At 44.8% G+C, this 24,925-nt stretch overlaps 1 protein-coding gene across 2 annotated transcripts in view; it reads right to left on the reverse strand.

The window, feature by feature from the left end:
• Positions 1–24,925, reverse strand: part of RNF126 (ring finger protein 126) — a 136,363-nt gene that overhangs the window by 97,252 nt on the left and 14,186 nt on the right. For both annotated transcript variants that reach the window (XM_077254149.1, XM_077254159.1), the window contains exon 2: positions 22,489–22,544. In XM_077254149.1, coding sequence (XP_077110264.1) covers positions 22,489–22,544 — 56 coding nt within the window. The remainder of the gene's footprint in view (positions 1–22,488; positions 22,545–24,925) is intronic.

Here is a 24,925-nt window from a genome sequence, read left to right on the forward strand (position 1 = left end):
CTTCTTTCACACTAGCGTCGGCACGGGGCCGTCGCTATGCATCGGCCCGACGTGCGTTGTGAAAGTAATGCCCGACGTGGGCAGCGGAAGCAGTTTTGCAACGCTTCCGCTGCCCCATTGTTATGTGCGGGGAGGAGGGGACGGAGTTTCGGCAGCGCATGCGCGGTCGAAAATGGCGGACACGGCGTGCAAAAAAAGTTACATGTAACTTTTTTGTGCCGACGGTCTGCCAAAACACGACACAACCGTCAGCACAAAAGTCTATGGAGAAGTCTATGGAGAAAAAACGCATCCTGCGGGCAACTTTGCAGGATGCGTTTTTCCTACATAATGACGCATTGCGACGTGCATCGAACGACACTAATGTGAAAGTAGACTTAAGCTGCTAAAACAGAAAAAACCCATCCGAGAAATTGATAAAATATTAGGAGTGGCAAAACCTACAGTTTGGTACATCCTAAGAAAGAAAGCAAGCACTGGTGAACTCATCAATGCAAAAATACCTGGGCGCCCACGGAAGACAACAGTGGTGGATGATCGCAGAATAATCTCCATGGTGAAGAGAAACCTCTTCACAACAGCCAACCAAGTGAACAACACTCTCCAGGAGGTAGGCGTATCAATATCCAAATCTACCATAAAGAGAAGACTGCATGAAAGTAAATACAGAGGGTTCACTGCACGGTGCAAGCCACTCATAGGCATCAAGAATAAAAAGGGTAGACTGGTCTTTGCTAAAAAAAAAAAAAAAAAAAAAAAAAAAAAAAAAAAATCTAAAAAAGCCAGCACAGTTCTGGAATAACATTCTTTGGACAGATGAAACCAAGATCAAACTCTACCAGAATGATGGAAAGAGAAAAGTATGGCGAAGGCGTGGTACAGCTCATGATCCAAAGAATACCAACATCATCTGTAATACACGGCGGAGGCAGTGTGATGGCTTGGGCATGCAGGGCTGCCAGTGGCACTGGGTCACTAGTGTTTATTGATGTGACACAGGACAGAAACAGCCAAATTAATTCTGAGGTATTCAGAGACATACGGTGTGCTCAGATACAGCCAAATGCAGCCAAACTGATTGGTCGTCGTTTCATACCACAGATGGACAATGGCCCAAAACATAAAGCCAAAGCAACCCAGGAGTTTATTAAAGCAAATAAGTGGAATATTCTTGAATGGCCAAGTCAGTCACCTGATCTCAACCCAATTGAGCATGCATTTCACTTGTTAAAGACTAAACTTCAGACAGAAAGGCCCACAAACAAACAGCAACTGAAAACCACCGCAGTGAAGGCCTGGCAGAGCATCAAAAAGGAGGGAACACAGCGTCTGGTGATGTCCATGAGTTCAAGACTTCAGGCAGTCATTGCCAACAAAGGGTTTTCAACCAAGTACTAAAAATGAACATTATATTTAACCCCTTCATGACCCAGCCTATTTTGACCTTAATGACCTGGCCGTTTTTTGCAATTCTGACCAGTGTCCCTTTATGAGGTAATAACTCAGGAACGCTTCAACGGATCCTAGCGATTCTGAGATTGTTTTTTCGTGACATATTGGGCTTCATGTTAGTGGTAAATTTAGGTCGATAATTTCTGAGTTTATTTGTGAAAAAAAATGTAAATTTGGCGAAAATTTTGAAAATTTCGCAATTTTCACATTTTGAATTTTTATTCTGTTAAACCAGAGAGATGTGTGACACAAAATAGTTAATAAATAACATTTTCTACATGTCTACTTTCCATCAGCACAATTTTGGAAACATTTTTTTTTGCTAGGAAGTTATAAGGGTTAAAATTTGACCAGTGATTTCTCATTTTTACAACAAAATTTACAAAACCATTTTTAGCAACAATTTTTTTATTTTCCCAAGGGTAAAAGGAGAAACTGGACCACGAACGTTGTTGTCCAATTTGTCCTGAGTACGCTGATACCTCATATGTGGGGGTAAACCACTGTTTGGGCGCACGGCAGGGCTCGGAAGGGAAGGCACGCCATTTGGCTTTTTGAATGGAAAATTAGCTCCATGACACCATGTCGCGTTTGGAGAGCCCCTGTGTGCCTAAACATTGGAGCTCCCCCACAAGTGACCCCATTATGGAAACTAGACCTCCCAAGGAACTAATCTAGATGTGTGGTGAGCACTTTGAACCCCCAAGTGCTTCACAGAAGTTTATAAAGCAGAGCCATGAAAACAAATAATTTTTCTTTTCTCAAAAATGATTTTTTAGCCTAGAATTTTTTATTTTCGCAAGATTAACAGGAGAAATTGGACCCCAATATTTGTTGTCCAGTTTGTCCTGAGTACGCTGGTACCCCATATGTGGGGGTAAACCACTGTTTGGGCACACATCGGGGCTCGGAAGGGTAGCATTGACGTTTTGAAATGCAGATTTTGATGGAATGGTCTGCGGGTGTCACGTTGCATTTGCAGAGCCCCTGATGTGCCTAAACAGTAGAAACCCCCAACAAGTGACCCCATTTTAGAAACTGGACCCCCCAAGGAACTTATCTAGATATGTGGTGAGCACTTTGAATCCCCAAGTGCTTCACAGAAGTTTACAACGCAGAGCCGTGAAAATAAAAAATCATTTCTTTCCTCAAAAATGATGTTTTAGCAAGCAATTTTTTATTTTCACAAGGGTAACAGGAGAAATTGGACCCCAATAGTTGTTGCCCAGTTTGTCCTGAGTACACTGATACCCCATATGTAGGGGTAAACCACTGTTTGGGCGCACGTCGGGGCTCGGAAGGGAGGGAGCACCATTTGACTTTTTGAACGCAAGATTGGCTGGAATCAATGGTGGCGCCATGTTGCGTTTGGAGACCCCTGATGTGCCTAAACAGTGGAAACCCCTCAATTCTAACTCTAACACTAACCCCAACACACCCCTAACCCTAATCCCAACTCTAGCCATAACCCTAACCCCAACCTTAACCCTAATTCCAACCCTAACCCTAATCCCAACCCTAACCCTAACCCCAACCCTAACCACAAGCCTATTCTTAACCCTATTTCCAACCCTAGCCCTAATTCCAACCCTAACTCTAATTCCAACCCTAAGGCTATGTGCCCACGTTGCGGATTTGTGTGAGATTTTTCCGCACCATTTTTGAAAAATCTGCAGGTAAAAGGCACTGCCTTTTACCTGCGCATTTACCGCGGATTTCCAGTGTTTTTTAATGCGGATTTCACCTGTGGATTCCTATTGAGGAACACGTGTAAAACGCTGCGAAATCCGCACAAAGAATTGACATGCTGCAGAAAATACAACGCAGCATTTCCGCGCGGTATTTTCCTCACCATGGGCACAGCGGATTTGGTTTTCCATAGGTTTACATGGTACTGTAAACCTGATGGAACAGTGCTACGAATCCGCAGCAGCCAATCCGCTGTGGATCCGCAGCCAAATCCGCACCGTGTGCACATATCCTAATTCTAACGCTAACCCTAGTTCTAACCCTACCCCTAGTGGAAAAAATATATATTTTCTTTATTTTATTATTGTCCCTACCTATGGGGGTGATAAAGGGGTGGTTCATTTACTATTTTTATTTTGATCACTGTGATAGGTTTTATCACAGTGATCAAAATGTACATGGAACGAATCTGCCGGCAGATTCGGCGGGCGCACTGCGCATGCGCCCGCCATTTTGGCAGATGGCGACGCCCAGGGAGAAGACGGACGGACTCCGGGAGGATCGGTAAGTATGAGGGGGTGGTGGATCGGAGCACAGGGGGGGTGGATCGGAGCACAGGGGGAGCGGACAGGAGGACGGAAGGGAGTACGGGACAGAACGGAGGGCTGGGGAGGAGATCGGTGGCGGTGGTCAGATCTGGTTTTCCAGCCATGGCCGATGATATTGCAGCATCGGCCATGGCTGGATTGCAATATTTCACCATTTTCATAGGTGAAATATTGCAAATTGCTCTGATTGGCTGTTGCACTTTCAACAGCCAATCAGAGCGATAGTAGCCACGAGGGGGTGAAGCCACCCCCCCTGGGCTAAAGTACAACTCCCCCTGTCCCTGCAGATCGGGTGAAATTGGAGTTAACCCTTTCACCCGATCTGCAGGGACGCGATCATTCCATGACGCCACATAGGCATCATGGGTCGGGAAGGGGTTAAAACTATTGAATCTGTCCAATTACTTTTGGTCCCTTTAAAAACAGGGTGGCACATGTTAAGGAGCTGAAACTCCTAAACCCTTCATCCAATTTTAATGTGGATACCCTCAATTGAAAACAAAGTCTGAACTTCAACTGCATCTGAATTGTTTTGTTTATTATAGTAATGTCTAACCAAAATTAGAAAAATGTTGTCTCTGTCCAAATATATATGGACCTAACTGTATCTACATGCGTGGTGAGCACTTTGAACCCCCAAGTGCATCACAGAAGTTTATAATGTAGAGCCGTGAAAATTAAAAATTTTTTTTTCCCACAAAAATGATTTTAGCCCCCAATTTTGTATTTTCCCCAAGGGTTTCTGGAGAAATTGGGACCCCAAAAGTTGTTGTGCAATTTGTCCTGAGAACGCCGATACCCCATGTGTGGGAGAAAACTACTGTTTGGGCGCATGGCAGAGCTCGGGAAGAAGTAGCGTTTTGGAATGCAGACTTTGATGGAATGGTCTGCAGGCTTCACGTTGCATTTGCAGAGCCCCTGATGTACCTAAACAGTAGAAACACCCCACAAGTGACCCCATATTGGAAACTAGACCCCCCAAGGAACTTATCTAGATGTGTTGGGAGAACTTTGAACCCCCAAGTGTTTCGCTAAAGTTTATAATGCCGTGAAAATGAAAAAAAAAAATCTTTTTTTCCCCCCACAAAAATTATATTTTAGCCCCCAGTTTTGCATTTTCCCAAGGGTAACAGGAGAAATTGGACCCAAAAAGTTGTTGTCCAGTTTGTTGAGAGTACACCGATACCCCCATATGTGGGGGTAAACCACTGTTTGGGCGCACAGCAGAGCTCAGAAGGGAAGGAGCACAGTTTTACTTTTTTCACGTAGAACTGGATGGAATTGAGATTGGACTGCGTTTGCAGAGCCCCTGGTGTGCCTAAACAGTGGAAACCTCCCAATTCTAACTCCAACCTTAACCCCAACACACCCCTAACCCTAACCACACCCCTAACCCTAATCCCAACCCTAACCATACCCCTGCCCCTGACACACCCCTAACCCAACCGCAAATGTAATCCAAACCCTAACCCCAACTTTAGCTCCAACCCTAACCCTAATGGGGTGGTTTGATTTACTAATTTATAGCAGGTTTTTATAGCGGGTCTTTATGTTTGGCAGCTGACACACACTTAAAGACGCTTTTTATGGAAAAAAATATTTTTTGCGTTACCACATTCTGAGAGCTATAATTTTTCCATATTTCGGTCTACAGAGTCATGTGAGGTCTTGTTTTTTGCAGGACGAGTTGACCTTTTTATTGGTGCCATTTTTGGGGCACATAACATTTTTTTTATCGCTTTTTATTCTGATTTTTGTTAGGCAGAATGAACAAAAACAAGCAATTTGTGAATTTCTTGGGGGGGGCGCGATTATACCGCTCCGTGCTTGGTAAAATTGATAAAGCAGTTTTATTATTCGGGTCAGTACGATTACAGAGATATATCATTTTTTTATGTTTTGGCGCTTTTATACAATAAAAACTATTGTATAGAAAAAAAAATATTTTTGCATCGCTTTATTCTGAAGGCTATAACTTATTTTTTTGCTGATGACGCTGTATGGCGGCTCCTTTTTTGCGGGACAAGATGACATTTTCAACAGTATCATGTTTATTTATATCCGTCTTTTTGATCGCGTGTTATTCCACTTTTTGTTTGGCGGTATGATAAAGCATTGTTTTTTGCCTCTTTTTACGGTGTTCACTGAAGGGGGTAACTAGTGGGACAGTTTCATAGGTCGGGTCGTTACGGACGTGGCGATACGAAATGTGTACTTTTATTGTTTACTTTTTCCCAGGGTGGGACGCCATGGTATAGTGTCAGATCGCTGATCTGACACTTTGCACAGCGCTGTGTCAGATCAGCGATCTGAAAGGCACTGCTGTAGGCTTGCCGGCGCCTGCTCCCAGCAAGCGCTTGCGAGCCACCTCCCTGCAGGACCTGGTAGGCCCCCCGCGGCCATCTTGGATCCGGGGCCTGCAGGGAAGAGGATGGAGGAGACGCTCGGAGCAACACGATCACATCGCATTGTTCCGAGGGTCTCAGGGAAGCACGCAGTGCTCCGGGGGTTAAATGTGCCGGTAGTGGTCCGTGACGGCTCCTGGCACAAAGTACCAGATGTCAGCTGTAATAATCAGCTGACACCCGGCCGCGCTCCCTCCGTGAGCGCAGCCAATCGCCTATGACGTACCATCCCGTCCCTGGGAATTAAGTCCCAGGTCACCTTGACGGGATAGTACGTCTAATGACAGAAAGGGGTTAATGTCGTTCCGCATGTGGTAAAATTGATAAGGCAGTTTTATTCTTTGGGTCAGCACGATTACAGCGATACCCCATTCATATTGTGCAAAAGCACCCAAATCATTAAAATAAAAAAAAAAAAAAAAAAAAAAAAAAAAATTTTTGCATAGCTTTATACTGAGAGCTCTAGCTTTTTTTTTTTTTTTTTTTTTTTTAACATAAATGTATTTATTGGAAAAATATTTGTTTTTGTACTTTTTTTTTTTTTTTTACATTGTCCCAAGATGGGGCATTAGTGTATAATATAGAGTATCACATCAGCATCTGACTGGCCCGCTCTCCCATGGAGTCAAAATAGTCAGCTTTTCTGGCACTCAGGGTCTCTGTATATTGAGTCCACAAACTATTCTATGATTATTTGACTCTCTAAAAACAAATGGAGTTCTTTCCATCCAGAGTCTCGCTGTGTTGATAAGCAGTACTGTACAGCCACAAATGGAGTATTGCCATGAACAGCAGAAGTTGTATGACACATTTTGGTACCAGAGAAAAATCTGCACTATAATATGGCGCTCCTTCCCTTTTGAGCTTTCCACTGTGTCTGAAAAGCGGTTCGCGCAATCAGGAGAAATTGCATAACAAACTCAGGAGGTCCATTTTTTGCCATTAGCCCTTATAAAAAATGAAAAAAAACTTGGGGCCAAATCATCATTTTAGTGGTAAAATGAAATTACGGTATTCATTTTCCACCACACAATATTATAAATATATGTGAGGCGCATGAGGTGTCAACATGCTCACTGCATCCCTACAGGAATTAACTGAGAACTGCAGTTTGCAAAATAAGGCCACTTATGGAGGGGGTGGGCGGTCTGCAGTTATGGCACCTCAAGGGCTCTGCCAATTTGACATGGTGCCCTCAAACCATTCCAGCAACTCCAAAATGGCGCTTCTTCTCTTCTGAGCTTTGCATTGTGCCTCAAAAGTAGTTTACTACATGTGAGAAAGGACCTATAAAAACACATTACGTCTAGTCGAGTGGCAAATATCTAGAAAAAAAAAACCCTCAAAATGTCAGGATATAACAAATCTCATTGAATACTCTCCATAAATGCAATAAGCCATCAGTACGCGCTGCATCCAATAATTCTTTACAAAAGATAGGACTTGAACAATAAAATAAAGTGTACTAGTGCAATAAAGTGATAATCAAGACAGGAAAATTTGTGGGTCTCACCCAATTCATGTGCAGGCTGTCATCCAGGTCATATGGGTTACAAGAATACCTCACTCTGCCCTGCCGTGCCCCAAGCATTTGCTCCCGCCCTAACAAGGACAGTACCCAAGCAAAGCCATTTCCCCAGAAAAAAATCCCTCCAGACACGCTTCTTTCTCCTATGTCATCAGCACTGTACTTGCTATTGGGGAGGCACCAGCTAGAAGAGACACGAATTTGTTCCAAAGTAGTGATGAAAGTGTTACATGGGCATTTTATTTACAGTAAATCAGAAATATCACAGGAGGAGTCTCACAGTGGTGGGTATTCCCATAGGGTGCAGAGTGCTGTCACCCTGGTAACCAGGAGTTCAGAAGATAGTCTGGGTCTGGTCTTAAGACAACCCTATCCTCAAAAACCTGTGTAAATTGATGGTTAACTGACAGGGCTTGTATATCACAAACTCAATGGGCCAAAGTTAATGTTACGAGAATTACAGTTTAGAAAAAGGTGATCTTGACTGGAAAGCTTTTAAGTGGTTCAAAAGGTGACAAATTAAAACCCCTGGGAGGTATTCCCAGGCTAGGTATTGACCTGGACCCATCACAAGCTCTGATACATTTAACAATCCATCTATCGGCTGCCAGGTTATAGTTGTATAATGCCCCAAGAGCTGAAACCTGCACTTTGAGTGTGCTAGTGGACAGGCCCAGTTGCATACATTTTTGGAGAAATTCTAATATAGCACTACCCAAGCATCCCCCAAACAAGACAAGATCCTTGCCCATGTTCTACCATATACAGGGGAGCAAACAAGCATTTGATCCCTTGCTGATTTAGTAAGTTTGCCCACTGACAAAGACACGAACAATCTATAATTTTAAGGGTAGGTTCATATTAATATTGAAAGATCGAATATCAAAAATAAAATCCAGAAAATCCCATTGTATAAATTATATAAAATGTATTTGCATTTAGCAGTGAAAAATAAGTATTTGATCTCCCTGGCAAACAAGACGTAATACTTGGTGACAAATCCCTTGTTGGCAAGCACAGCAGTCTGATGTGTTTTGTAGCGGATGATGAGAATTGCACACAAGTCAGTAGGAATTATGATCCACTCCTCTTTGCAGATCATCTCTAAATCATTAAGATTTTGAGGCTGTCGCAACCGGCAACTCGGAGCTTCAACTTCCTCCATAATTTTCCTATGGTGTTAAGGTCTGCAGACTGGCTAGGCTACTCCATGACCTTAATGCACTTCTTTTTGAGTCACACCTTTGATGCCTTGGTTGTATGTTTTGGGTTATCTTGCTGGAAGACCCAGTCACGACCCATTTTTAATGTTCTGGTGGAGGGAAGGAGGTGGTTACTCAGGATTTTACGGTTCATGGCTTCATCCATTCTCCCACTGATGCAGGGAAGTAGTCCTGTACCTTTAGCAGAGAAACACCCCCAAAACAAATGTTTCTACCTCCATGCTTGACAGTGGGGTTGGTGTTCTTTGAGACATAGGTAGCATTTCTCTTCCTCCAAACACGGCATGTTGAGTTAATGCTAATTACCTCAATTTTTGTCTCATCTGACCACAGCACCTTCTCCCAATCACTCACAGAATCATCCAGGTGTTCATTGCAAACTTCAGTCTGGCCTGCACATGTGCCTTGTTGAGCAGGGGGACCTTGCAGGCATTGCAGCATTATAAACCTTTACGGCATAATGTGTTACCAATGGTTTTCCTGGTGACTGTGGTCTCAGCTGCCTTGAGATCATTAACAAGTCCCCCCCCCCCCCCCCATGTAGTTTTAGGCTGATCTCTCACCTTTCTTATGCTAAAGGATACCCCACGAGGTAAGATTTTGCATGGTCCCCTAGATCGATGTCGATTGACAGTCATTTTGTATTTCTTCCATTTTCTTACCATTGCACCAACAGTTGTCTCCTTCTCACCCAGCATCTTACTTATGGTTTTGTAGCCAATTCCAGCATTGTGCATATTTATGATCTGGTCTCCAACATCCTTATTAAGCTCTTTGGTCTTGCCCATGTTGTAGAGGTTAGAGTCTGACTGATTAATTGGGCCTGTGGGCAGGAGTCTTTTATAAAAGGTGACTATGTAAGACCGCTGCCTTTAATGCAGGTAATGAGCTGATTAGGATCGTCTAACCGGTTTATAGGAGCCAGAACTCTTAATAGTTGTTAGCGGATCAAATACTTATTTCTCACTGCAAAAATGCAAATACATTTTTTTTTATAATTTTATACAATGATTTTCTGGATTTTATTTTTGATATTCTCTCAATGTTAAAATGAACCTACCCTTAACCCCTTAACGACCGCCAATACGCCTTTTAACGACGGCCGCTAAGGGTACTTAAACCACAGCGCCGTTAACTAACGGCGCTGTGGAAAAAGTGAATAGCGCCCCCCAGAGTCGGATTTTCTCTGGGGTCTCGGTTGCCGAGGGTAGCCGAGACCCCAGAGAACATGATTCGGGGGGTTTTACCGACCCCCGAGTTGCGATTGCCGGTAATTAACCGTTTACCGGCGGTCGCAACAAAAAAAAAAGCGATTTGCCATTTAATTTCTCTGTCCTCCGATGTGATCGCACATCGGAGGACAGAGAAATAGTGTCCCCGATGGCCCCCAATAGCCCCCCAATACTCACCTATCGCCCCCGGTGCTCCTCGTGGCTCCCGATGGGCGCCACCATCTTTTCTCTGGGAAAAAATGGCAGGCGCATGCGCAGTGCGCCCGCCGCCCGGCACCCGGAAGATCTTTGGGGTCTCGGCTGCTGGGGGTAGCCGAGACCCCAAAGAACATAATCGGGGTCGGTTTTTACCGACCCCTGTTTTGCGATCGCCGGTAATTAACTGTTTACCGGCGACCGCAAAAAAAAAAAAAAAAAAAAAAAAGCGATCTGTAATTCTCTGTCCTCTGATGTGATCGCACATCAGAGGACAGAGAAATAGGGGGATTCGGGGACCCTATCATACTCACCCGGTGTCCCCGGGTCCTCCTGCGTCTCCTCTTGCCGGCCGGCTTCTTCCTCTGCAAAGAAAATGGCGGGCGCATGCGCAGTGCGCCCGCCATCTGCCGGCCGGCAGGAGAGACGAGTTGGGGCTAAAATTAGGGTTAGGGCTAGGGTTAGGGTTAAATTTAGGGTTAGGGCTAGGGTTAGGCTACTTTCACACTAGCGTTTTTTGGCTTCCGTCGCAATGCGTCGTTGGAGAAAAAACGCATCCTGCAAAAGTGCTTGCAGGATGCGTTTTTTTCTCCATTGACTTGCATTAGCGACACATTGCGACGGATTGCTTTGGCGGACCGTCGGCACAAAAAACGCTACATGTAACTTTTTTTGTGCGACGTGTCCGCCATTTCTGACCGCGCAAGCGCGGCCGGAACTCCGCCCCCGCCTCCCCGCACCTCACAATGGGGCAGCGGATGCGTTGAAAAAACAGCATCCTCTGCACCCGTTGTACGGCGCTTACAACGCTAGCGTCGGTACGTCGGCCCGACACACTGCGATGGGCCGAGTACGACGCTAGTGTGAAAGTAGCCTTAGGCTTCTTTCACACTTGCGTCGGTACGGGGCGGTCGCAATGCGTCAGCCCGACGTACCGACGCACGTTGTGAAAATTGTGCACAACGTGGGCAGTGGATGCAGTTTTTCAACGCATCCGCTGCCCAGTCTATGTCTTGGGGAGGAGGGGGCAGAGTTACGGCCACGCATGCGCGGAAATGGCGGACGCGACCTACAAAAAAAAAGGTTACATTGAATTTTTTTTGTGACGACGGTCCGCCAAAACACAACGGATCCAGTGCACGATCGACGCGACGTGTGGCCATCCGTCGGTAATACAAGTCTATGGGCAAAAAAGGCATCCTGTGGGCACATTTGCAGGATCCGTTTTTTGTCCAAAACAACGGATTGTGACGGATGCCACACGACGCAAGTGTGAAAGTAGCCTTAGGGTTAGGGTTGGGGCTAAAGTTAGGGATAGAGTTGGGATTAGGGTTAGGGTTTGGATTAGGGTTGGTATTAGGGTTACGGTTGGGATTAGGGTTACGTTTGGGATTAGGGTTGGGATTAGGGTTAGGGTTGGGATTAGGGTTAAGGTTGGGATTAGGGTTAGGGGTGTATTGGGATTAGGGTTAGGTTTGAGGTTAGGGTTGACATTAGGGTTAGGGTTGTGTTGGATTTAGGGTTTTGATTAGGGTTATGGTTAGAGTTGAGATTAGGGCTGTTTTGGGGTTAGGGTTGTGATTATCGTTAGGGTTGTGATTAGGATTATGGATCGGGTTGAGATTAGGGTTAGGGGTGTGTTGGAGTTAGGGTTGGAGTTAGAATTGGGGGGTTTCCACTGTTTAGGTACATCAGGGGGTCTCCAAACACGATAGACAATTTTGCGCTAAAAAAGTCAAATGGTGCTCCCTCCCTTCTGAGCTCTGCCGTGCGCCCAAACAGTGGTTTACCCCCACATATGGGGCATCAGCGTACTCGGGATAAATTGGATAACAACTTTTGGGGTCCAATTTCTCCTGTTACCCTTGTGAAAATAAAAACTTGGGGGCTAAAAATCTTTTTTGTGGGAAAAAAAATATTTTTTTATTTTCACTACTCTGCATTATAAACTTCTGTGAAGCACTTGAGCATTCAAAGTTCTCACCACATATCTAGATAAGTTCCTTAGGGGGTCTAGTTTCCAAAATTTGGTCACTTGTGGGGGGTTTCGACTGTTTAGGTACATTAGGGGTCTGCAAACGCAACATAACGCCAGCAGACAATTCTATAAAAGTCTGCATTCCAAAACGGCGCTCTTTCCCTTCCGAGCTCAGCCATGCGCCCAAACAGTGGTTTACCCCCACATATGGGGTACCAGCATACTCAGGACAAATTGGACAACAACTTTTGGGGTCCAATTTCTCTTGTTACCCTTGTGAAAATAAAAACTTGGGGGCTAAAAAATCTTTGTTAAAAAAATTTTTTTTTATTTTCACGACTCTGCATTATAAACTTCTGTGATGCACTTGGGCATTCAAAGTTCTCACTACACATCTAGATAAGTTCCATGGGGGGTCTAGTTTCCAAAATGGGGTCACTTTTTGGGGGTTTCTACTGTTTAGGCACATCAGGGGCTCTCCAAACGCGACATGGCGTCCGATCTCAATTCCAGTCAATTTTGCATTGAAAAGTCAAATGGCGCTCCTTTACTTCCGAGCTCAGCCATGCGCCCAAACAGTGGTTTACCCCCCATATGGGGTGTCGGCGTACTCAGGACAAATTGTACAACAACTTCTGGGGTCCATTTTCTCCTGTTACCCTTGGTAAAATAAAAATTTGGAGGCAAAAAGATCATTTTTGTAGAAAAAATGCGATTTTTTTATTTTCACGGCTCTACGTTATAAACTTCTGTGAAGCACGTGGGGGTTTAAAGTGCTCACCACACATCTAGATAAGTTCCTTAAGGGGTCTAGTTTCCAAAATGGTGTCATTTGTGGGGGGTTTCCACTGTTTAGGCACATCAGGGGCTCTCCAAACGTGACATGGCGTCCGATCTCAATTCCAGCCAATTCTACATTGAAAAAGTAAAACGACACTCCTCTTCCAAGCTCTGCGGTGCGCCCAAACAGTGGTTTACCCCCACATATGGGGTATCGACGTACTCAGGAGAAATTGCACAACAAAATTTGTGGTTAAATTTCTGTTTTTACACTTGTGAAAATTAAAAAAAATGGTTCTGAAGTAAAATGTTTGCAAAAAAAAGTTAAATGTTCATTTTTTTCTTCCACATTGTTTCAGTTCCTGTGAAGTACGTAAAGGGTTAATAAACTTCTTGAATGTGGTTTTGAGCAGCTTGAGGGGTGCAGTTTTTAGAATGGTGTCACACTTGGTTATTTTCTATCATATAGACCCCTCAAAATGACTTCAAATGTGATGTGGTCCCTAAAAAAAACATGGTGTAAAAATGAGAAATTGCTGGTCAACTTTTAACCCTTATAACTCCCTAACAAAAAAAAATTTTGTTTCCAAAATTGTGCTGATGTAAAGTGGACATGTGGGAAATGTTATTTATTAACTTTTTCGTGACATATCTCTCTGATTTAAGGGCATAAAAATACAAAGTTTGAAAATTGCAAAATTTTAAAAATTTGCCATATTTCCGTTTTTTTTCATAAATAATCGCAAGTAATATCGAAGAAATGTTACTACTAACTTGAAGTACAATATGTCACAAAAAAACAATCTCAGAATCAGCGGGATCCGATAAAGCGTTCCAGAGTTATAACCTCATAAAGTGACAGTGGTCAGAATTGTAAAAATTGGCTCGGTCATTAAGTACCAAATTGGCTCTGTCACTAAGGGGTTAAAATTATAGACTGTTTATGTTTTTGTCAGTGGCAAACTTACAAAATCAGCAAGGGATCAAATGCTTAATTACCTCACTGTATATCTTAGTTGTCACTAGTTTTCTGCTTTTAAGAAAAGTAGATACCAAATTCGGGAAAAAACCTTCCAGTCAATAGTGCCCTTTTCAAGTTCCAGGCCGTCAAACGAAGGCCTGTCGTTTTTGGATGGAAAACTGGACCCTGACAGAGGAGAGCAGGGATTTCTGCCAGGATTCATGGATCTGATAGGGACTATGGATGAGCGAATTTGATCGGGTCAGGGCTTATTCGGCAAGCGATAAGCACTTACCGAATAAGCTCCAGAGGGAACTCTGCTTCCTGGATTGCTTCGGCTGATCAGCTGTTCGGCTCTGCAGCTGCATGTGTCGCAGCTGTGTGACAGTCACGTCACATGCATGGAGAGCCGGTTCGCTAGGCATGGAATAGCTAAGGTGCCTTGTTCTTGGAGACACAGTTACTTTCCAGTTTGACAGACCGAAGGGAAAGACTCTGAACTGGAAATACCTGACTTCCTTGTTCATAAGCAAGGCCCTCTTAGGATATTCTGTAAGGATTGGAACATGGTAATAAGGGTCCTTCAGGTCTAGCACACTCCTGTAGAAACCAAGAAATAGCATCTGTATGGCTGATTTTATGGACTCCATCTTGAAGAGTCTGTACACTAGTGAATTTGATGGGGTTAAACAAATTCCCGTAGCCCTGAATGTGCCAACTAACTTCTTTAAAAGAAGAGGATGGAATAAAATCCCCTTCCTTGTTGTTCCACTGGTACTTCTGTTAGGACCAGTTTCAGCACTAAGCTCAGGACTTCTGTCTTCAGGGCTAACTCCTCCCTGCAAGAACTTCGGAGAGATGTTACTCTGAAGGTCTGCAGGGGAAGAGTCCTGAATTCCAGCCTTAAGGTTGACTCCATTTATCCCAAGGATCTGGGCACTGGATAGAATTTTTTCCCAGGCAGGAAAGCAGAAAAGCCTGCCTCCCACTTACTTTCGTCCAAGATATCATCCAGAACAGGTCAAAGAAAAACGTCCCCATCACACAGAATTGAACACAGCTTATTTTGGATTGAACGTCTCTTAGCCAGCTTTTGAGCCATAGTGGTCTATGAGCGACATTAGAGAGTTAGGCTGACCTGTCCGCCAGCCTCACAGTCTGCGGAGGCATCTGAAGGAAAAGCAGCAGCTCCTTGCATCAACAAGAGATCGGTAGAGATTAACAAATATGTTTGGAAAACAATTGTCAAATCAGAATTTGCCGTATCCGTGCCATACTGGTGCCGCATCTATGTTTGCTGATAGTTTCCGAATACATTCGCACAGCTGTACTCCCATGGCATTCGGCTATGTTCAGTGAATACTGCAGACACAGCGATCGTAATCCAAACCGAATATTTAAATATTCACTAATCTCTAGAGATAAGCCAAAATATTTTCTCTAGGGACACTATCCTTAATTTGATTCTCTAGTTGCAGCAACCAGATCATCATAAATCTTGCCATACAAGTTGAAGAAATCGCTGGCTTTAAATATCCATCTGCTTTCCTATCCACAGGATTCTTTAGAGTGCCCAAATCCTTGAAGGGCAAAGTAGACTTCCTGTATGATTTGGCCAACGCTACATCTATTTTAGGGATTTATTCCATATGACAGATTCATCTTCATCCAAAGGGTATCTTCTTTTAGAAGATGAGGGTAACATATTTCTCAGTTTTTTTTCCATTCCTTAGTAATGAGCATCTGGATCTTCTCATTAATGGGGAACATGCATCTCATTGTTTGTTCTAAACCACCGAACAGGATGTCTTATATACTTATGGGGGTTTTAATATCACAGGTACCCCAAGAGATATTATGGTTATGTACCTACAATTAGAAACTGCTGTGGGTTTGACACAGCGTATTTATGCAGAGTCAAACCTGCAGTGGTCCCCTAAGACAGCATAGTAGAAATCGCATGTCCACCATCCGTGCACAGTCGCCTGCGGATCAGCCGCGGACACCGACACGCGGCGCATAGAAATGTTTTGAATGCGGTAAATCTGCATAGTTCAATGAACACACGCAGATTTACCTATGTTCAATAGAAGGCAGCACTTTGGACGCAGCGAACATACGCTGCATCCAAAGCGCTGCTAGTTCCAGGTTGTGGGCACCCGACCTTATAGCTTTAACTACGGCATCTTATCCGTGCCTTCTATGGGAAAACACGGCCTACCCCACGTGCCACCATCAGAGGATGAGGAAGAGGAGGAAGACAAGTCTGATTCACTTTTACCTTCCGATCTTATAGATTCATCTGAATCAGTCACTTGTCACCTAGACTTTTTCTCCCTTTTACCACCTTCCTTCTAAATAAGGGACTTAATGGAATCCTTGACTTCTGTCCCGATTATGTCAAAGGTAGAAAATGTTCCTCTACTATCTGAAACAGGCACTCTGTTATTTCCATTAGGGGTCTGGATCGAGTTCCACCCTGGTGGTTGATGTAGGCCACCGTCACCTGATTGTCAGAGAGGATCCTTATGTGATGACCCTGCAGGTATATAAGGAGCCTCTGAACTGCCCGTTTGCTCCTTCAGGTTAGATGAACTCTCCTCGTGTTGATCCCATTCTAATGATCTCCTTCAGACTTGCAGCGAAGTTGGGCTTCTCTTCCGCTCCCTGTGGGGGGGTGAAGGGGGTAAGCAAGAGGTAACTACCGTACCCTAGATGCTGATGCACTCCCCCCCCATGTGAAGCCTCACTGTCTGCTGGACACAGGGCTGACAACCTTTTTGGACTGGAGTCCGGAAGAAGGCATCTGCAGAGGGCACGTTCCCATTGTCTTGACTTCCCTGTTCATTTCTTACCCTAGCAGGACAGGAAAAATAAGGGGAAGACTGCATCACCGAGAGAACATTCATTGCCAGTGTTGCAGTAGGTACCGGATCACGAGGGGGGGTGCATATCTCAGCCGACGCTGCTGACTCGTCCACTCTGGAGAAGCTCATGCGGCTAGACCGACTACTCGCCTGGCCATCACCCATCTCGTCAAGGGTCTTTCGCTGGGCTGTACATGGCTTCCGAGTAGTGTGCTGAGGTGCAGTTTTCTCCTGCTGATGACCTACATCCATTTGACCAATGGCCTCAGAAGCCCAGATGCATGTGCAATGTCCCTTCTTATGCATGCTCTCCCCAGATATCTTGGTCAGCAGGTCCTGGCCTGGGGAGCCTTCCACCCCCCCACTGTCACGCCACACCGTGCCGTCCCTTGCCTGGATACTGGGACCTCGGATGTAGCTCCAGTTCCCAAGTCCCCGACCAAAGCCCGAGTCCCCGGTGCCAATCCAAAAGCCGGCCGGCACCCAGAGCCTGGACGCATCCCCAGGCCCCGCCCACTGACGCACAGTCATGGCGACCTCAGCCGAAGACACTGCCGCGTCAGAGGACTGCACGGGAAGTGTCACCGGCCGAGCCCCCAGCCCTCCCGGCCGCATCCCCTGGACCCAGAAACCTAGAGCCCCAGCAGCACGCCGGGCAGTGCATGCCGGGAGTTTCACAGATCCAAGGGGACATACTTACCTTCCGGCTCTGGCCCTCCAGAGATGGTAATCCTCTCGACACCGCTCCATCTGCCCACTCACTGTCGTAGAATCCATCCCCGGACCCACCGTGGCACTTCCAGGAAGCCCGCACCGGCCGAGGCAGGACCTCCGCTACCTGAACCGGCTGGCCGGGCCTGGGTTCCGTCGACTCCTCACAGGTATCTGTAGGAACATGGTCCCCATCACGGACAGGGAACCAACTGATGCGTGGGAGAGGTGCCGCCCTTTTGTATCTGTAGGTTTCCTTTCCCTGAAGGGTGGATCCCCTCTCTTGTGGTGCTGTCATGGGAGACTGAATATAAAAAAAAATAAAAAAAAAAAAAAAATATTTCCTCCTCCAAGATGGCGTCGTCCGCACCTGCACAATAGCAGCTGTCGGCGATCTCCAAGAGCTGCTACTGCACAGGCGGCACCATCTTTGAGAAGGACATGTTTTTGGTTTTTTTTCATCTCCAGCAAGATGGTGCCATCGGCACCTGCGCAATACCAGCTGTCAGATCTCTATACACACAGATAGCTGCTACTGTGCAGGCGCCATTTTCAAATTGACTTTTTTTTCCCTCGCTCAATTAAAATCAGCAAAAGGGATTAAGTGCACAGTAACGATGCGATTATGCTACAGAGCAGATGCCACGGCCGGCACATGCCTGCAGAAGCGTTTTTTGTTTTTTTTTAATTCAGTATGTGATGGTATTCATTATGCAAACTAGGAGGCAGGTCACTGAGGGATCAGTGATCTGTCAGCAGTCTGCATTATGAATAGCTAATCAGAGCATACACCAACCCTGCCTTAGGGCACGAAAATCTCATTAACAAAAAACTGAAAATAAAGATTAACCCCTTCATGACCTTGGGATTTTTCGTTTTTCTGTATTCGTTCTTCACTCCCCTCCTTCCCAGAGCCATAAGTTTTTTATTTTTCCGTCAATTTGGCCATGTGAGGGCTTATTTTTTGCAGGACGAGTTGTACTTTTGAACGACATCATTGGTTTTACCATGTCGTGTACTAGAAAATGGGAAAAAAAATCCAAGCGCAGTGAAATTGCAAAAAAAGTTAAATCCCACACTTGTTTTTTGCTGGCTTTTTTGCTAGGTTCACTAAATGCTAAAACTGACCTGCCATTATGATTCTCCAGGTCATTATGAGTTCATAGACGCCTAACATGACTAGGTTATTTTTTACCTAAGTGGTGAAAAAAAATTCCACTTCCAACTTTGCTTAAAAAAAAAAACACAAAAAAAAACAATTTGCGCCATTTTCTGATACTTGTAGCGTCTCCATTTTTCGCGATCTGGGGTTGGTTGAGGGCTTATTTTTTTGCGTGCTGAGCTGGCGTTTTTAATGATTCCAATTCGGTGCAGATACGTTCTTTTGATCGCCCGTTATTGCATTTTAATGCAATGTCGCGGCGACCAAAAAAAACATAGTTCTGGCGTTTCGATTTTTTTTCTCGTTACGCCGTTTAGCGATCAGGTTAATGCTTTTTTTTATTATTGATAGATCGGGCGATTCTGAACGCGGCGATACCAAATATGTGTAGATTTGATTTTTCTTTTTTATTGATTTATTTTGATTGGGGCGAAAGGGGGGTGATTTAAACTTTTATATTTTTTTTCACATTTTTTTTCACTTTTTTTTTAACTTGTGCCATGCTTCAATAGCCTCCATGGGAGGCTAGAAGCAGGCACAGCACAATCGCCTCTGCTACATAGCAGCGATCTGCTGTTCGCTGCTATGTAGCAGAAAATGAGGTGTGCTGTGAGCGCCGACCACAGGGTGGCGCTCACAGCTACCGGCGATCAATAACCATAGAGGTCTCAAGGACCTCTATGGTTACAATATACAAGCATCGCCGACCTCCGATCATGTGACGGGGGACGGCGATGACGTCATTTCCGGCCGGATGCGGTAGTTAAATGCCGCTGTCTGCGTTTGACAGCGGCATTTAACTAGTTAATAGCGGCGGGGTGAATCACGATTTCACCTGCCGCTATTGCGGGCACATGTCAGCTGTTCAAAACAGCTGACATGTCCCGGCTTTGATGCGGGCTCACCACGGAGCCCTGCATCAAAGCAGGGGAGCTGACCTCGGACGTACTATCCCGTCCGAGGTCAGTAAGGGGTTAAGAAACAACCACAAGACGGATTTCATCAACCAAGGTATCATTTTATTCAGTATAACGCGCAGACGTGACACTGTGTGTAGGTTACCATGCATAATCCTGCTGACAGGTTCCCTTTAAGAAAAGGCCATTCAAAAGTTTTGGGGGAGATTCACATGGAGTGGACTGCTACCGGAGTCACTGCTTCAAGAGCCACCACACACAGACTACCCAGGACTTGGGCTACAAGTGTCGCATTCCTTGTCTTAAGCCACTCATGACCAGTAGACAATGCCAGAAGCATCTTACCTGGGCCAAGGAGAAAAAGAACTGGACTGTTGCTCAGTGGTACAAGGTGTTGTTTTCAGATGAAAGTAAATTTTGTATTTTATTTGGAAATCAAGGTCCCAGAGTCTGGAGAAAGAGTGAAGAGGCCACAATCCAAGCTGCTTGAGGTATAGTGTGAGGCTATGTGCCCACGTTGCAGAAATGCTGCGGAAATGTCCGCAGCATTTCCGCAACTCCCTGCCGCGGGTAATACGCATGCGGAATTCGCATGCGTTTTCCCACAAAACAAGCGTTTTTTAGCTTGCAGAATGCTTGCGTTTTCCAAGCGATTTGAAGCATCGCTTGGAAAAGTGATTGACAGGTTAGCACCTGTCCATACTGCCAAAAGTACTAATACCTGGCTTAAAAACAGGAGTATCACTGTGATTGATTGGCCAGCAAAAGCGACAGACATTAAAGGGAACCTGTCAACCCCCCAGGCGTTTGAAACTAAAAGAGCCACCTTGTGCAGCAGTAATGCTGCATTCTGACAAGGTGGCTCTTTTAGTTATTGGTGCTGTACTGGCCAGCCCAGCCGCCCAGCCTGTGAATCCCAGCCCCGCAGTGAGAATAAAACAGAAGACGCTGCGGGGATTCACAGGCAGGGCAGCCACACAGGCGTAGTCAGCTAGACTGCATATGAGGACAGAGGACGGGCAGCGCTCACTGCGCCTGCCCAAGGCAGGAGAAAAGAGCGCAGGCGCCGGCTCATTTCAAAACAGCGATGAGGAGGCGGCACCCAGAGGATTTGACTGACGGCTTTGTGGCGTCTGCAGCAGGGGGGTAAAGACCTGCCTCCAGGACTGAAGAAAGGTATTTGGGACTAATTACAAAACGGATTATTTCTGCAGTTACAGCACCAATAACTAAAAGAGCCACCTTGTCAGAATGCAGCATTACTGCTGCACAAGGTGGCTCTTTTAGTTTCAAACGCCTGGGGGGGTGACAGGTTCCCTTTAACACTATAGAGAATCTATGGGGTGTTGTCCAGAGGAAGAGGAGACCCCAGACCTAACAATGCAGACAAGCTGAAGGCTGCTATCAAAGCAACCTGGGCTTCCATAACACCTCAGCAGTGCCACAGACTGATCACCTCCATGCCACGCAGCATTGATGCAGTAATTGATGCCAAACGAGCCCTGACCAAGTATTGAGTGCATTTACTGAACATACGTTTCAGTAGGACAACATTTTGGATTATAAAATAATTTTTCAAGCTGGTGTTATAAAGTATTCTAATTTACTGAGATAATGACTTTTGGGTTTTCATTGGCTGTAAGCCATAATCATCAATCAACATTAACAGAAAAAAACACTTGAAATAGATCATTGTTTGTAATGACTCTATATAAAATATGAGTTTCACTTTTTGTATTGAAGAACTGAAATAAATTAACTTTTCGATGATATTCTAATTTTGTGAGAAGTACCTATATGTACCCCATGTAATTTTTATGTATTTCTACTATTTACTTATAGAAGGGTATTTGCTTATTGTTTCTATTCTAGGTTTTGTTAGATAAAAGGGGTATTCCCATCTCCAAGATCCTATACCAATGTAGTAGGTATAATAGTAGCAAACACCTCCAGTTATAAATGTAGTAATTTTTTTCTGATTCACCATGTCGCTTTCCTCATGTGCAGGCATTGCAGGAGCTTAGGTATCCATGGCTCCGACCACAAACAACTAGCAATCACTAGATCAGTGACCGTCACCATGATTACCCAAGGTCCTGCAACCCCTGCACATGAGGAAAGAGACACAGCGAATCTGAAGAACTATACTACATTTATAATTGGCGGTATTTGCTATTACACCTACTAGATGTTGGGATATGACCTTGGAGATCGGAAAACCCCTTTAATGGCCAGTGTGAATGTGCATCTACACATTGCACTTAGGCTACTTTCACACTTCCGTCGATACGGGGCCATCGCAAACCGTCGGCCCGACGGACGTTGTGCTACATTTAGCATAACGTGGGCAGCGGATGCAGTTTTACAACGCATCCGCTGCCCATTGTGATGAGCGGGGAGGAGGGGGCGGAGTTTCGGCCGCGTCGCACAAAAAAAGTCACATTGAACGTTTTTTTGTGACGACGGTCCGCCAATTACCGACGTATGGAACGTGTGTCCATATGTCGTGATGTGTCGGTAATACAAGTCTATGTGCAAAAAACACATCCTGCGGGCAACTTTGCAGGATGCGTTTTTTTGCACAGAACGACGCATTGCAACGTCTTTATAAAGACGGAAGTGTGAAAGTAGGTTTATACCAACAGGTGGGCCGGCCTATTTTCTTTCGGTTTAACATAGCCTTTGTGTGTAGTCCGTTCTCCACTCAGACAGCATTCAAAATAAACTTCTGTTAACATAGCCTTAATCTGATACTACAAAGCGCTTCGGCATTAGGTTACCTTAATTCAGGAAGTTCTTCAATGAACCCCGACTCACATATTGGGCAGGTATACTCCTGCAAGAAATAAGGAAAAAACATGAAGCAATGTACACACATCGTGAAGTCACCTTTACAAAAACTGTATAATTTGTGAAGTTATAGTTTTAATAGTATATATAAACTGGGTTCATTTATGGACCGGTTTACTAGATATGAGTTCATGCAGCGTAAATAGAGAATAACAAAAGAAATAAATATAATATGTAAGACTGCACCCACTAACGGGTAGGGGATTACTCGCTTGGCACGGGATTCAAGCACACGGGCACGGATTTTCCAAACAAAACAGTCCATAAGGTTTATTAACCCCTTTCTGACATCTGTCGTACTATCCCGTCAAGGGGGGTTGGGCCCGTATGATCACCGACGGGCTAGTACGTCATATGCGATCGGCCGCGCTCACAGGGGGAACGCGTCCGATCACGGCCGGGTGTCAGCTGACTATCGCAGCTGACATCCGGCACTATGTGTCACGGACCGCCCCCGGCACACTGCGATCAAACATGATCGCAGTGTACCAGCGGTACAGGGAAGCATCGCGCAGGGAGGGGGCTCCCTGCGTGCTTCCCTGAGACCATCGGTACAAGGCGATGTACTCACCTTGTACCGAGCGTCTCCTCCCTGCAGTCCCTGGATCCAAAATGGCCACGGGGCTGCATCCGGGTCCTGCAGGGAGTACTTCCGGGTCCACAGCAGGCACTGGTAAGCCTGCACGTCAGATCGCTGATCTGACAGAGTGCTGTGCAAACTGTCAGATCAGCGATCCGTGATGTCCCCCCCGGGACAAAGTAAAAAATAAAAAAAAAATAAAAAAATTCCTATATAAAGAAAAAAAAAAATTATATATATATATATATATAAAAAGCTGTATGTGTGTGTGTGTGTGTGTGTGTGTGTGTGTGTGTGTGTGTGTGTGTGTGTGTGTGTGTGTGTGTGTGTGTGTGTGTGTGTCCGGGATTGGCATCTGAACCGTCGCAGCTACAGGCACAAAATTTTGCACAGTCACACGTCTGGACTCCGAGAGCGTCAAAGCTATGTTGTGAGGTGAAATTTTAACGCCGCGCTTTCCAATTCACCAAACAATTTTGCCCCTATCTACATAATGGGGAAAAAATGAAAGGAAAAGTGTTGGAGGCAAATTAACAGCTGCCAGATGTGAACAAGGGGGACTTAAAGAATGACAGCGATGGCGCCAAAGAGTATATACTGTACAGTTGCTAAGGTGGGGCCCCAACATGGGATAATCACCACACCACCACGGGGATATGAACACACACACAAAATGCGCCACACACTACCACGTGCTCGAACACATATATCACCCTCAGCACACATTTCACCACACATTTCACCACACATACACCAACCTCGCCACATAAAAGTCGAAACACAAAAGTCGCTGCTCAAAACTCGCCACGCGCAAAACTCTCCACATGCAAAACTCGCCACACGTGCAAAACTCACCTCATGGAAAACTCGCCACACGCAAAACTTGCACACGCAGAAAAATTGCCACATGCACAAAAGTTGCAACACATGCAAAAGTTGCCTCACACAAAACTTGCACATACTCAAAAGGCACCACACATAAAACTCGCCACGCGCAAAACTCGCCATGCGCAAAACTTTCTGCACACAACTTGCATGTGACAGGTTAGTGTAGCAACTCGACACACAAAAAGTTGCTACACGCATGTCGCCACACAAAACTCATCTCACAAAAGTCGCTACATGCATGTCGCCACACGCAACTCAACACACACAACTTGACACATGAAACTCGCCGTAAAACACACACAAGTCTGGTATTATCCTTCAAAAATAAAAATCTGATTTAATAAGCTGACAAACTACAAGAGCAACAAATGTACCATATAGGAAATACGGCAGCTGTCAGTCACATGACCTGTCTATTATGTGTATGTGTGAGCTAATATATACTGCCAGGGGGTGGGCTTCCTGTTGGCTGGGGATTTATCAGGCTGCCAATAGCAACCAATCACAGCTCAGCTTCTATTTTGCTACAGTTAATCTGAGCTCTGATTGGTTAATATAGGCAACAAAGACATTCTCAGTATAACAAAGCTAATATATGTTGTGAAATGCTTCTATTAGCTTAGTTTTTGCCTTTTAATAATTACATTTCTATCTATTTGTTTTGTGGTTTTTGCGTGCAGAATACATTTTTGTTAACACATTCTATTTTGCTAACAGCAGTCATTAACCCGGGCGAAGCCGGGCAGTACAGCTAGTATATGTGTATATGTATATGTGTATATATGTATATATATATATATATATATATATATATATATATATATATATATATATATATATATATATATATATATATAATTTATTCCCATAAATACATTTCTTTATATAAAAAAAAACAA

The sequence above is a fragment of the Ranitomeya variabilis genome, chromosome 1 (genome assembly GCF_051348905.1).
Source record: "Ranitomeya variabilis isolate aRanVar5 chromosome 1, aRanVar5.hap1, whole genome shotgun sequence".
Taxonomy (NCBI): Eukaryota; Metazoa; Chordata; class Amphibia; order Anura; family Dendrobatidae; genus Ranitomeya; species Ranitomeya variabilis.